This window comes from Aythya marila (genome assembly GCF_965140915.1).
Source record: "Aythya marila genome assembly, chromosome: 24".
Lineage (NCBI taxonomy): Eukaryota > Metazoa > Chordata > Aves > Anseriformes > Anatidae > Aythya > Aythya marila.
Window position 1 is genome coordinate 6,343,016 of NC_139065.1, and position 13,314 is coordinate 6,356,329.

Genomic DNA, 13,314 nt, shown 5'->3' on the forward strand with positions numbered 1-13,314 from the left:
AGCAGTGGAAGAATTTTCTTGGCACTTGGCTCATTTCCTTCTTCGATGTAACCAGGCGGGATTATGAGGGCTTGAGCACTTGTAGACCCCAATGAGCAGAAAGCCTTTTGCAAAGGTGCGCAGTGTAGTCCTCCCCAAGACAAAGAGCATCCCTGTGCCACTGCCTTTAAGGACTCTTTAATTTATGAGCTGGAGCAGATAAACAAGGGTTTCATAGGCTCTTGCCTGGCAGAGAAGCAACACACAGTGAAGAAAGCACGGAAAAGTAGGTCAGGCAGCACTGGCAGGGTCAGCTGCACACCCAGGATTGCTAGCTCTGGGAGGTCTCTGTGTCATATGTGTAGGTCTTCTTCCCCATCCTTGTCTCTGAAATGGTGCAAAAGGACAAACAGAAGGATGCTCACCCCTGACATTATCTCCTGAATCCTCCACACACGGCCAGGATGGTGCAGCATAATTGACAGACTGGCAGTTTAAAATAATTACTGCATCCGCCTCACCGCCTCCTCCTGACATCCCCTCAGAGAGCCTGCAAAGCAGACTTCTGCAAACCCCTCGCACCAAGCAGTGTTTAGATATTGATGAGCCCAGAATGCTGCCAGCCAGAGATAAGAGCAAGGGTTTGGTGCCTGCTGAAGCTGACCAGAGCCTCTCCTGGTCTTGGAAATGGGGCTGAGGAGTACCAAGTGGCTCAAATTGGGCACAGCTTCCACCCACCATTACAGAAAACACAGCGACAAGGGTGCTGCTGATTTAGCCCAGGATGCACTGCTCATAAATACTTGTATTACCTTGCATGGGTTCAAATGCTTTCTGTATTTAAATGTTCAGAATTAAATACTTCCTTTCATGCTAAATTACCCATCCATGGCTCCTCTACCCATTTATGTATTTTCTCTGCCCCAGTACTGAGCTTTGCAATTTGCTGGATCCTGGGGCACAGCATAACAAGCTGTATTACAGGTGTGGAAACTGAGGAACGAACTGAGATGTGTTGTTCCCTGGGTTATACAGCAGCTTGCTGGCAGGACAGGAACCCCAACTCAAGGACCTCAACATCAAGCCTGGGTCCTCCACCACTGAAGCCAGGGGGGTTGAGGATGCTGAGGTGCTCAGTCCCTGTGCAGAGGCTTGGAGCTTGAGGGAGCTGCCCCAAGAAGATAGAAATCAGTGGTACTCTAAAGAATAGACTTCTTCAAGGACCAGGAGGCTTGAAAACAGCACCAATGCCACTGGTACATTTCTGGCCAGTTTAGACAAAATTTAAGCACTGCTCTTCACATTGTCCTTGGGTTATTACTCTTCTGTGTATACATCCAAGAGTGAGGAGGCTTCTTGGAGGTGGGGAAGCAGCTTGGGAAACCTGAAGTTGAGAGCTCCAACTTCTTGCAGGAGGCTTGCAGCAAGAGACTGGCTCAGTGGGGTTTGCTGCTGAATCCTTCCAAGGTCTCCAGCAAGTGATGCCACATCCTGAAGCCAAACATCAATCTACAATACAGGCTTTATTCATGGCACTGACATGAGTCCTATCTAGGGGGAGAAAGATTTGAACTTTTTTATCTAAAAACAAGCCATGCCTAGGATAGGATATTTTTTAGAGTCTGGGTTGTCACCATGGCAAGAAAAAAACATTTCCCCAATATGCAGAAGTGAAAATAACAAATCTCTGCCTGAAGTTCCCACAGTGTCCCTAGTGCAGCTAAGTGTCCCAGTGAGATGCAAGAGGATGAAAAATGCCAACCCAGAATTGGGCTGGTTTGGTTCTGTGCAGGTAAAACCTAGTCCTGGGGACACACCTACTGCCCAGCTGTCTCTGAGCATTCATCTCAGACCCCTTAGGGAGAGGAGAACCTGCCCTGGGCAGATTTTGGATAAATATATATACATTTCAGTCCCCATTGCTCTCTCTCTTTTGTGGAAGTTTGCCAAAAGCCTGAAACATGAGTACCAACCTCCAGCTCCTTCCCTCCCCTTTGCTCCCCCAAAACACATGTAGGAGAGGCGAGGACTCTCTGTAGCAGAGAAAGCAGAGCTGAGTTTGCTCCCTGGGGTTTTAGCAAAGCAACCATCCATCTGTGAGAGGAGTTGATGCCTTCATAGGGAACCCATCCCCATTCCCTGCTGCAGAGACTGTTCTCAGCCTGAAGTCCTACTAGGACACATATCTTGGGACAAGAAGTTTGAAACACCACCAAGGAATTGCTGCTAGCACCATTCCTGCCTGTTTGCTTCTCCCTCTTTCAAATGTGATCACCGCCTTATAACCCACCAGCTCAGTGCCTGGAGGTTTTCCCAGAGGTGTATCCTCCAGCACAGCACCCATGGGAGATCTGCAGACACAGCATGGAGCAGTCTGGGTGAAGAGCACCAGGTCCTCCCCACTGTCCATCACCAAGAGTGAAGTCCATCCCCTTCCAGGGGAATTTCCCCCAGGCTGATTTTTCCATGGTTCAGGCAGTTTCCTCCTTTTCTTACAGAAGGTTTAGATGCACAGAAAAAATAAACAAACAAACAAACAAAAAACCCTCAGTCTACCAAAAATACATTTGCTTGTCTTTTTCTTCTCCACCCTCCACAGAACTGATATCAAAATAGCTCCTCAATAATATACATATTTATTTCCTCTTAATTAGTGCTGATATTTACAAAATTTGTGATACTCTGTGAAGAATATATTATGTACACTCATGATAAATCAGACAGCAAATGCTCATTTAGAATACGTATATACACAGATCTGTATACCTATATACAATTATCAGCCTTATTGATGCGGGTGTCTCAGACTGCAGACACACCCAACCCCAAGGACACCCCCACGCTGTCAATAAGAGCAGTAATGTCTATACACACTGTGCAATTCAGATACAGCTGGTGTCTAAATTTTTGTCTAGCAAACACATGATTTAATGACTTGAAATTCCCACGAGTCCTCCTTTACCAGTTTATAGGCCTCTCTCCATTCCTGGTCCCATTTCTCCTGTAACCATGGCAACAAAAGGTTCGGCTCCAGCATCGTTAGGATGAGTCCTTCTTGGATTTCCTCTTCCTATCGATTCACTCAAATTAGGCAGCACACACAGGCTTGATCCAATGCCTGTTTTTCCCTTGTGCTTCCAGCAATGAGTAGTAGATGACATTGGAGGACAATAGCACAGTCTCAAGCAATGAAGGAGCAAGTGTAAATGGATAACTGCAGTCTAATAAACAACAGAAAAAAAAAAAAAAAAAAAAAAAAGCCCAAGCCCCCCAAGCCCTGAGCAGCCAGGCAGGGCATTAAACACACACATGGACCTTGCAATAGGGCCATGGTCATATAATGTCCAGGAGCTCTGGCAAGCAAACCCATCCCACACAGAAGAGGAACTGGGCTGAAGGGTTTCCCACTCTCCATGCATGGTTGGGTCAGGGGGAGCTCATCCCTGGGTGTAAATCTGTGCTGTGCTCTCAGGGCTGATTTACACGGCTGGAGACTGGCCCCTTGCCCTCACCATGGGATGCAGCAGGATGGGAGGCACCCAAAAAAAGAGCTTGGAGGGTGACATTTGGACAGCCAAAGCAGTAATTTCACAGGGAGACCAAGGCAACGGAGGATGGGGAAGGGCATGAAGACCATTGTCTTCCTCAGGGCTCCTGGAGCAAGGCAGCAGCCAGTCCCCAGTGAGAGGGGCCACAGGGGGATGTTCTGGCTGCTGCCAGGGGTGCAAGGAGAGAACCACATAATTTTTTTGGGGAAAAAAACAAATGCTTTGGAGCTGGCTCCTCCTCTCTTCACCCCTTCCACCCCAGCAACATGCTGACCACCACCCACCAACTGAAGAAACCAGAAGGACCCCCCCCCCCCATGAACACAGACCCCAAGATAAGCACATCCCAGCTCCAAAGCGGAGAGGTGCTTCCATTAAAAAAAAAAACAAAACAAAACAAAACTCGCAAACAAATCCCTTCAGCTTCTTCTTGGCTTTCCCTGCACAATCACAAAAACATCAAGGATGGGCCCAAGCTGGGGATTCAGGATCCAGACCAAAAATGCTGCAAAGCTGCTGGGATGCAGGGGTACATGGAACTGGGTGCCACTGGTCCCCACCACCAAGGCCAAATCCAGGCCTCCTTCACTTGGGCCCATCCCTAGGGGTGTTGCAAACTCCAGAAAGGCTGCAAGACTTTGGCAGCATTTTTAATGCTGACCCAGGAATTATCTGATAACAAAGCAAGGCCCTTCTTGAAATACCTCCTCCTCCTCTGTCTTTTTCTCTCCTTCTGTGTATTTATGCACAAATATGCCCATATTTATACTCCCACATGCCACACTCGCATAACACTAATGTAGAGATCCTTTTCTTGGTATAGGTCTGTATCCAAATTTGTAAGACTTCAGCACAAAGCTACAGAGATTATTTTTCCTGATAAAACACATCACCCCATACCGATAATTTTTTTCCATCAGCTCTAAATCACTTGGCAGTGTGCAGCCAGTACATGAGCTTCCCCTCACTGCCCTTAACAGCAATTTCAGAAGATTTTAAAGGTCTGATGGGTTGTTCACAGGCTTGGGCAAGTGCTGGCTTTTAGAAAACAACTGTAACCACCATTTTCTGTCTCCAAAGCTAAAACACAAAGAATAAAAGTTAAGATATGGCTACTGCCTCCTCTGGGTGCCTATGCAGGGATACCTCCACAGAGCAGAAAGCTTCAGTTCTCCATTGCAACTGTGGCCAATATCTCCATGGGAGGAGGGAGAGGAGACTCAGCCCCTGCATTTTGGCATCCTCAATCTGAGGCACTTCCTATCCCATTTTTGTACCCATTCAAAGCAAAGGGAAGTTTGGGATGCTCAGCTTTCTCTGCGGATGCAGGCCCAGAGTTACTCAAACTAAATTCTTCAAGAAAAAATTACAGAAAAAAACACAGTCTCCTCCTGAAAACTGGTTCAAGATCACATCAGTGAGTCAGAAGCAAAGCTAGAAATAGCACTAGAGCTCCGACCTGCAGGCACAAATCCCATTAAAAACTATAGGGAAACCATTTCTCCGGGCGGGGGAGAAATCTGGACCCTTCTGTTTTGTGCAGCCTGATGGATGGCTTCTTACCACAGCCCCCACAGACCCTTTTTGCACTGAAAACATATCTGAGCATGCATCCAGGCACATCCCCTACTTCCCATACATGGCACCAGGGCCAGTGCTGAGGTGCTCTCCCTCCAGGGCTGGTTTCCCTTCGTGCATCTGCCTGGGTGACTGCAAGAGGTGCAGGATCCATCCAGATCCAGAGAGGCCAGGAAGTGAGTGGTCTGAAACTCACAGGAGTTAAACAACAAGGCCCTTTGCAAAGTCTTGTTAAGTGCCAGCATCCTCTCTAAATGCCCGTGGCAGCCTGTTTTTAGTACTGCTGCTTTCCTGCACAGCAGGGTTGGGACTGTCCCAGGTCTGGGGGACCCATGGGTGGGCAGCCAGCATCCCAGTGCATTGGGTGCAAGGTTGCATCCCCATAGACCTGCAGTGAGCTAGACTGACAGAGGCTGGCTGGTTGCCTGGAAATCACACCCATGCCATCCCATGCAACAACAAGCTTCAGAAACAGATTTATTGCTTTCAGTTGTGTTGCTTCTTTTGTGTGTGTTGCAAATGTTTTTGGGCTTCAGGGACACCCATTTCAGAGCTGCAGCAGCAGAGAGGAGGAGAGTACTCTAAACACAATGAGATATAATTCAGCACAGGCTGCAGGGCCCAACCCTGTGCAGTGTTGAGCACCCAGAGCCCAGTGCAGTGCATTGGTGCTGCTCTGCACAGAGCAGGATCCAGGACTCTGGTGTGCTCACCATGAACACTGGGTGGTAATTAGAGCCAGGCCTGGATCAATCAATCACTTAAGTAAAAATGAGTGATCCCACCTGGTTGAGTGGGGCCACGTCAGCACAAGAGATGGATCAGACCCTAAACAGGATTTTGAATCATTGCTGTAGAATACGTTAGCACCCTTTGTTGTATTGTTATAAATATTGTTTTCCTCTTGGAAGTCAGGAAGGGTCCAGCTGACCTCACTGGCATGCTTTTCAATGCGTTTTCTTCGCTGCACCTGTGTTTGGCAGCAGTGGTGAAATGCTGACTGTGCCCAAATTCTGCCTATATTCAACCCGACTCAACAGGCTGCTAAATGCCAGCCTTCACCCAGGGACTTGCTTGGCTGGGACCTTGGCAGGGGTTTGCATCCCTCTCCCCTGCCCTGGCCCATCTGGCCCATTCTGGGTTTTGTCAGCAGTGGGGGGACAGACAAGGAAATCCAGGTGGGATGGGGAAAGCAGATAAGACCCATGAACCAACAGCTCCCAGCTATCCCCAAATAACACCAGAGATGAAGAAGAAACATGGGCAGCCCTGAGGTCTCTGCACCTTAACACAGCCCTAAAAACAAAAACAAAAACAAAACAAAACAAAAACAAACAAACAAAAAAAACACAACACCACACAACTGGGAGAAAGCAAAATAAAAGCAAAGTCTTGGAAGTGTGAGCTTGGATCTAGCCCAGCCTCCACCACACGGGAAAAAAACACCAGCTCTAGGGCTCTACATGGTTGAAAAAGGGTTTGCCAGCCCAAAACGTGTCCCAGGACAGGTCACATCTGGTGCAGGTCATGTCTGGTGGCCCCTGAGCCAGGAAGCCGTGATGCTCTGAGTGATCACTTTTGTTCAGGAGTTGGCCCAATAGTCGCTCTCTAAATATCTATACACACACACACACACACACAATAATTGTATAGGAAAGGGCTGAAAATTGCTGAACAAGCAAGTCTGGAGAGCCAGTACCTGCTATTCCACCTGCTCCCTGTGCCCTCTCTGATCAGCTGTGGTTTCTGCTCATGACACCACGATTAATGACTAGTTACTCACCCCCTAATGAGTGCAGGTGTTTAACTTTCAGCTCACCTTCCCTCACTTGCAGTACTCGGCTCTTGTGGCTGGATGCTCGGACACTCAGGCTTTGCCTTGTTATCTATCAAACTGTTGTCAGCACATGCTTTCCTCATCCAGTTTTAAACGTATTAGAGATTTTTTTAGCTTCCATAAATTTTCTTTGAGCCACTGGAGTATCTATAAACACTATAAACATGAATACTGTATAGTCTACTAAGAAAATATATATTTGTGTGTGTATTAAATATTCAGATTCATGCAACAAATACCCATGCAGCTGTACTGTATTACTGGTTAAATTTCACAGCAGTATAAATATATTATAGGCCACAGCATAGTTGCTCCAGTTTTATATATAGATATATAAAAAAAGATGCTTTTTCCAACTAATTTTCAATGTGTCAGTGGAGGTGTCTTTGGTGATCCTGGAAACAGTGGTGATGGAAGTGTCATCTAAATAAATCAATAAAATCCAAGCGCTCGATTTATTTACTCATCCCTCCTGATGCCTGGCATAGAAAACTTAAGACTTAATAAATAATGCGCCGTCAGACTAATTATCCCTCCCCTGGGCCTCACACTGGCATACTGCAGTGGCTGAAACTATTGCAGCATGCAGCATTTTCAGTTATGAAACGCGAGCCCGGGTGATGCGTTCGCACTTGGCATTCCCAAGGCAGAAACCCAAGCCTTCAAATAATTGGGGTGGCCGGCAGCATGCTGGCCTCCCCAGCCCTGCACAACATTTCCCTGCTGCTGCCTGTGCCTGGAGCTGGCAGTGACCCAGCACTGGGGACAGAGCTGTGCCCAGCCATGCTCCCAGCCAGCCAGGGAACATACCCTGCATCTCTGCTATTGCACAAACAGGAGTGGTGCTTGGCTCGACTAACCACTCCACACCTTTGGAAACCCACAAGCCTGGGATGGGAGAAGGGAAACAAAATGGTTTAGTTTGTTTTTTCTCTTTGTTTGCTTTCACAAACACTTATTCGGTGTGGAAATCAAAGGTTAAAAGTCACTTACATAGCTATTGCTTCCCATGCAGAACCAAATATACACCGTAGAAAATACTGTATTAACTACAATGCAGAGCAGCACTCAATATCTGCAATTGTTCCACTTTAGCTTTAAATACATTACTAGGTTTTAGCAACTAGACATCAGTTAGCATTTTGGTGATATTCACATAGTTTGTGTTAGCTAGGGTGCAATTGGCTGTCTTCAAGTTCTCCTCCCTAAAATCCTCATTGCTATTGTTTACACCTTCCTGAATCTCCATATAATCAGACTTACTAATGGTAGAGGCACTTCTGCTTTTCTTTAGGTCAGGGGAAGAGGGGATCTTTGGGCAGCTGGTTACTTGCAAATATTGAGCCTGCTCCTCTCCCTCTGTCTCCCGGTGGTAGAAGTAATTGAAGTTAGACACTATGACGGGCACTGGTAAGGCAATTGTTAATACGCCAGCGATGGCACACAAGGACCCCACGATTTTCCCCCCGATGGTTGTGGGGACCATGTCTCCGTAGCCAACAGTCGTCATGGAAACCACAGCCCACCAGAAGGCGTCAGGGATGCTTGGGAACTGGGACTCGCTCTCGTCGGCCTCTGCAAAGTAGACAGCACTGGAGAAGAGGATGACACCGATGAAGAGGAAAAATATCAAGAGGCCCAGCTCCCGCATGCTGGCCTTGAGAGTCTGCCCCAGGATCTGCAGCCCCTTGGAGTGCCGGGACAGCTTGAAGATCCTGAAAACCCGCACCAAGCGGATGACTCGGAGGATGGCCAAGGACATGGCTTGCTGGCCTTGCTGACCATCCTCTGGCTTCTCGGCCAGCTCCGTCCCTAAGGTGATGAAATAGGGAATGATGGCTACTATGTCTATAATGTTCATGATGTTGGTAAAAAATCCAGCCTTGCTGGGGCAGGCAAAAAACCTCACCAAGAACTCGAAGGAGAACCAGATGATGCAAAGTGTCTCTACGATGAAGAAGGGGTCTGTGAAAGAGGTCGATTGCTGGTACCCCATGCTGCTGTTGGAGTAAGGGGGATGGCTCAGCCCGCTGCCATGCATGTCTTCATTCTCATCACGAAAAATGGGCAATGTTTCCAGGCAAAAGCTCACAATGGAGATTAAAATCACCATGACAGAGACAATAGCTATAATCCTGGCAGGGCCTGAGCTCTCGGGGTACTCGAAGAGCAACCATACTTGTCTCTGAAACTCATTCTCTGGCAGTGGTCTTTCCTCTTCTTTGATGTAGCCTTCGTCCTCCCGAAACATTTCCATTGCTTCTTCCCCCAGTTCATAGAAACGAATCTCCTCCGAGAAGATGTCCAAGGGCACATTAACTGGCCTCCGCAACCTCCCGCCAGACTGATAATAGTACAAAATCGCGTCGAAGCTGGGTCTGTTCCGGTCAAAGAAATACTCATTCCTGAGAGGGTCAAAATATCTCATTCTCTTTTTAGGATCCCCTAGCAAGGTCTCTGGAAACTGGGCTAGTGTCTTGAGCTGAGTCTCAAAGCGCAGCCCTGAGATGTTAATGACCACCCTCTCGCAGCATTCATGGTCGGTCTCAGGGTTGTATGTGTCCTGCGGGTGACCAGGAAGAGCTGCAGCCTCGTCTGCAGGATCTCCGGTAGCAACTGTCATACTGGGGTTTAAAAGAAATCCTTATGCTAAACTCTTCCAAGTGCCCGGTGGTGGGATTGGACTCAGGGCACGGCTACTATCCTGCAGAAGGACAGGTACGTAGGTTTGGAAGTGTTTCATGAAAAACGAAGGGATGTTAAAATAAAAGAAAATAAAAAAGGAAAGAAAATTGCCCCTGCTGAGAAAGAGAGAGATGAAATAAAGTTGGGGGCGGGAGAGCAGCTCCCTGCGCTAGCATGTCTACCACCTTCCTCAAGGGGTTAATTTGCCTTCTCTGGGACAGAGTTCAGAACTCCCTTCTAAACCAATTAGGTGGAAGAGAGAAAACACCTGAGGAACCTTCATCTATTCACAAAGAGTGTGAAAAACTGTCATTGGCAAAACAGAACATTTTTGAATAAAAAGAAAAATTTAATTAAAAATAAAATAAAATTTAAAAAAAAGAGGGAAGAGAAGGAAAGGAAGAAAAACCCATCCAGCCCTACACTGGCAAGGGGACCCGCGGGGCACCCGGCAGAGGCAGCACGGGCTGAGCTCATTTCCAGGCATGCAGCTAAGGGTTAACATTCAACCATGCAATAGCAGACAACCCAGCACTACCCTCCAGGAAAGCCTTAACGGCTCTGATTTAAGTTCAGCACCTTCCCCATCCTCCTGCCCTGGCCATAAAGCCATGGGATGCCACACTGCCCGCCCTGCTCTCCGCTGACCTGGGCTTTGTGGCTGCCTGAATTTCGGTACAAGCTGCCCCGCGGACCACTGCAGTCCCCCTCCTCAACCGCTGGCATCCCGGCTCCTGTCATTCTCTGCAAAGCACCATGGCACACAGAAAACAAATCACATTACCTGGAGAAGCCAAATCTTAGTGCCTCTTAGTAAGACCGATTATCTGACCCTGGGGAAATCCTAGAGAGAAATAGAGGCTTCCAAGATCCCCATAATTTCCTCTCTCTTCAAAGTTAAAAATAATGGTGAGTCATCGTAGAAAAGGAGAAGGGACATAAAAGGGGTGAGATTCCCAGATGGAAGTCAGGTCTTGTAATGGTTTGGACTGGAGAGAGAGAGAGAGAAAGAGAGACAGAGGGACAGTCTTCTCAGTAGCTGTTGCAGGTCTGCACTTCAGGGCAGATGAGCGTCTGTCTGATGCCTTCAGTACGGCGTTGAGAAGATGCTAAGCTCAGCAAAACCTGATGTCCCCAGTGTCCTCAGGAGGTGTGGCATTGCCTGGAAAAAACAGTGAGAAGGTATAAAGCTGCCGGGGGCTTGGAAGGATCATCTGCAAAGCCCTGGCTCCTCCAGGAAGCCCTTTTTCCTCCCTGCGAGCTGTTTTCCCAGTGCCTCCCTAACCTGCACTGCAACACGAGATGAGGGTGAGAGCGCGCTAGTGGCAAGGTGGAAAAAAACAGAGCCCCATCCCCTCCGCTCCGGCTCAAGGCGGCGGGGCCGGGCCGCCCGCGGGAGCCGATGCCAGCGCAGGGGAGGAGGCAGCGGGTGGAGGGGGAGCGACGCAGCCCCCGGCCACGAAGGATGCTCTGCAACGGCTCGCCGAGCACCCAGGAATTGGTGGTCCCTACGCCATCGCGCCACCTTTCCGGGTAGTTCGGGATGCTCTGGTGTCATCTATGAGACCAAGCCCCCTGCCGGTCCCTGTCTGGTCCCCCCCCAAGACCATCTGTTCCCCCAGTAGCAGTCGAGTAGCCCCAAGCATCTCCGGTCATAGGACCCGCACGACCCGCATCCGCCCTCTTCCCATCCTCCTGAAACCCAGCCCCCGGCCGACCCACCCCCCTGGGAATTCGACTCCGGTGGGCAAAATTTCTCATGGGGATGCTGAGGCTCCGATCCCTGGTCAGCGCCGGCTCATCAGCCTCCCTGGTTCTAAATTAGATCATCCTGCACTGCCTCACACCATGGGATGCTCCAGCCTTTGCTGTCCAACCAAACTCTCATTTTCCTTTTTTTTTCTTTTTTTTCTTTTTCTTTTTTTTTTCTCTCCCAAAGAAAAAATCCTCTAACCTCCCTTCTTCAGCTCCAACTCGACTTGTCTACTTTGAGCCAGGATTACAGAACTGAGTAGGGGAGGCAGGTGGAAAATAACCCTATGAACTGAGCCTTCTTGGCAAAGATTTCTTTCTTCTCCGGGGCATTTATGCCTGTTGTTTTCTCTCTTTATCACCCCAGGTGCAGATATTGCTGCAGATCCCTCTTTTCTTGGAAATTTCCTCTTCCTGTGGAACCCTCCTCTCCCTTCTCTTTATGCACTAGAAAAAATAGTACAATCCTGACAAGGCTTGCAGCATTCAATGGCTTCGCTTAACCCTTTTCTGCCAGGCCCAGAGGAGAGGAGGTTGCATTTGTCCCAGTTTTTCTCCTTTTCCTGCATTTTCTCCCCACCAGCTCACTCTGAAGTTCTGCTGGGTTTGACCTTCTCTGGCTCCTCTGAGCACCATGCAAAAACACTGCATACACCAGGAGTCTGCTGCTGCCAAAATATCAGGCAGTCACAAACCCCCATCTCACCAAAAATCAACCAATCTTGATCATTTTTTTTTAATACAATTTTTCTCCTGCCCCTAAATTCTCTCCTCCCCTTTCTCCCAGCCCAAAACAATCCAAGTTTCTTCAGCGGTACAGACACTTTCTCATTTTTTAACATGTTGATTTTTATTTGGCATGAGGTATGGGCTCTCTGAGCCCAAACCCAAGTGGTGGTGGGGTGGTTGGTGCTTATCTGAGATGGCTACAGCATCACCTAGCTTGACATCACAGATTCCAGTGCTGTTTCTGCTACTTTCTCCCCACTGCATGCTGTCCTGACTCCCTTTGCTAAGAGGCAAACACCTCTGCCACCTTCCCAAGCATCTCTGAGCTTATTTCATGCAAATCTGGGGGCTGCAGGGGCAAGAAGGAGATGAAGAGGAAGATTTGCCAAAAGACCCCAATTTTTCACTGCATACACAAACCCAGGATCACTGCAGACATGAGCCATCTTTCAGAGGGTTGGGATTTTGGATGTCAGAGATCCTCGAGGACAAGGTCATGTTTGCTTTCCCTTTTGCAACCGAAAACATGAAGCCTCCATTTTCACAGTTTGTGGCAAGCTGCTATTTAAGCAGGGACAACGGGGAGGAAAGGGAGGGGGAGGGAGGGGGAGAAAAAGGCACCAACTTACAATTGGCTCTGCAGTCAGGCATGCAGCGAATGCACAAGCAGCCGCGCTCTGCTCCACTCCGCTGACAGCACCCTCACCTGCGCCACTGGCCCTGAAACTTGCCCCAGGCTCCCAGGAACAAACCTCCACAGGCAGCAGAGCTTCTCAATGAATATTCATAAGATTAATATGAGCATCTCTCCCCCCCTCCCTCCTCCCAAGCAAGAGACCTAGATTTCAACCACTGGGAAATAATCATATCCCTGGGTGCACGATGCTGCTGCTCTGATGTGCAGCTCCAATCCATGCTGTGTTCTCAGTTATAGCCTGGATCTGCTTGGGGAGATCTGGGACTGGAGAACCAGCAGCTCCATGCACCTTTAGGGAAGGCGATGGGGCAGGATCAGACTCAGGGGTGCATGGCACTGTTGGCTGGGGTTGAAGATGGATTGCTGCCCAATGTGCAAGGCTCCTCAGCTGCTCCAGCCCAGCTGCTTGAACAGCATTTCATGGGGGGCATACAGCCTCAGATGAGCCGTGCACCCACACCTGGAAACCTCATTCCCTATTCTCTTCTCCATCATCCTTAAAGCAGTAA

At 48.6% G+C, this 13,314-nt stretch overlaps 1 protein-coding gene across 1 annotated transcript; it reads right to left on the minus strand.

Moving 5' to 3' along the window:
* Positions 1–8,065: 8,065 nt before the first annotated feature.
* On the minus strand, positions 8,066–9,603 carry LOC309886898 (potassium voltage-gated channel subfamily A member 2; the record flags this gene model as incomplete). Its single annotated transcript, XM_082778207.1, has 1 exon — positions 8,066–9,603. The coding sequence occupies exon 1, from the start codon at positions 9,563–9,565 to the stop codon at positions 8,066–8,068; it is 1,500 nt and encodes a 499-aa protein (XP_082634333.1). The 5' UTR covers positions 9,566–9,603.
* Between the last annotated feature and the right edge of the window lie 3,711 nt (positions 9,604–13,314).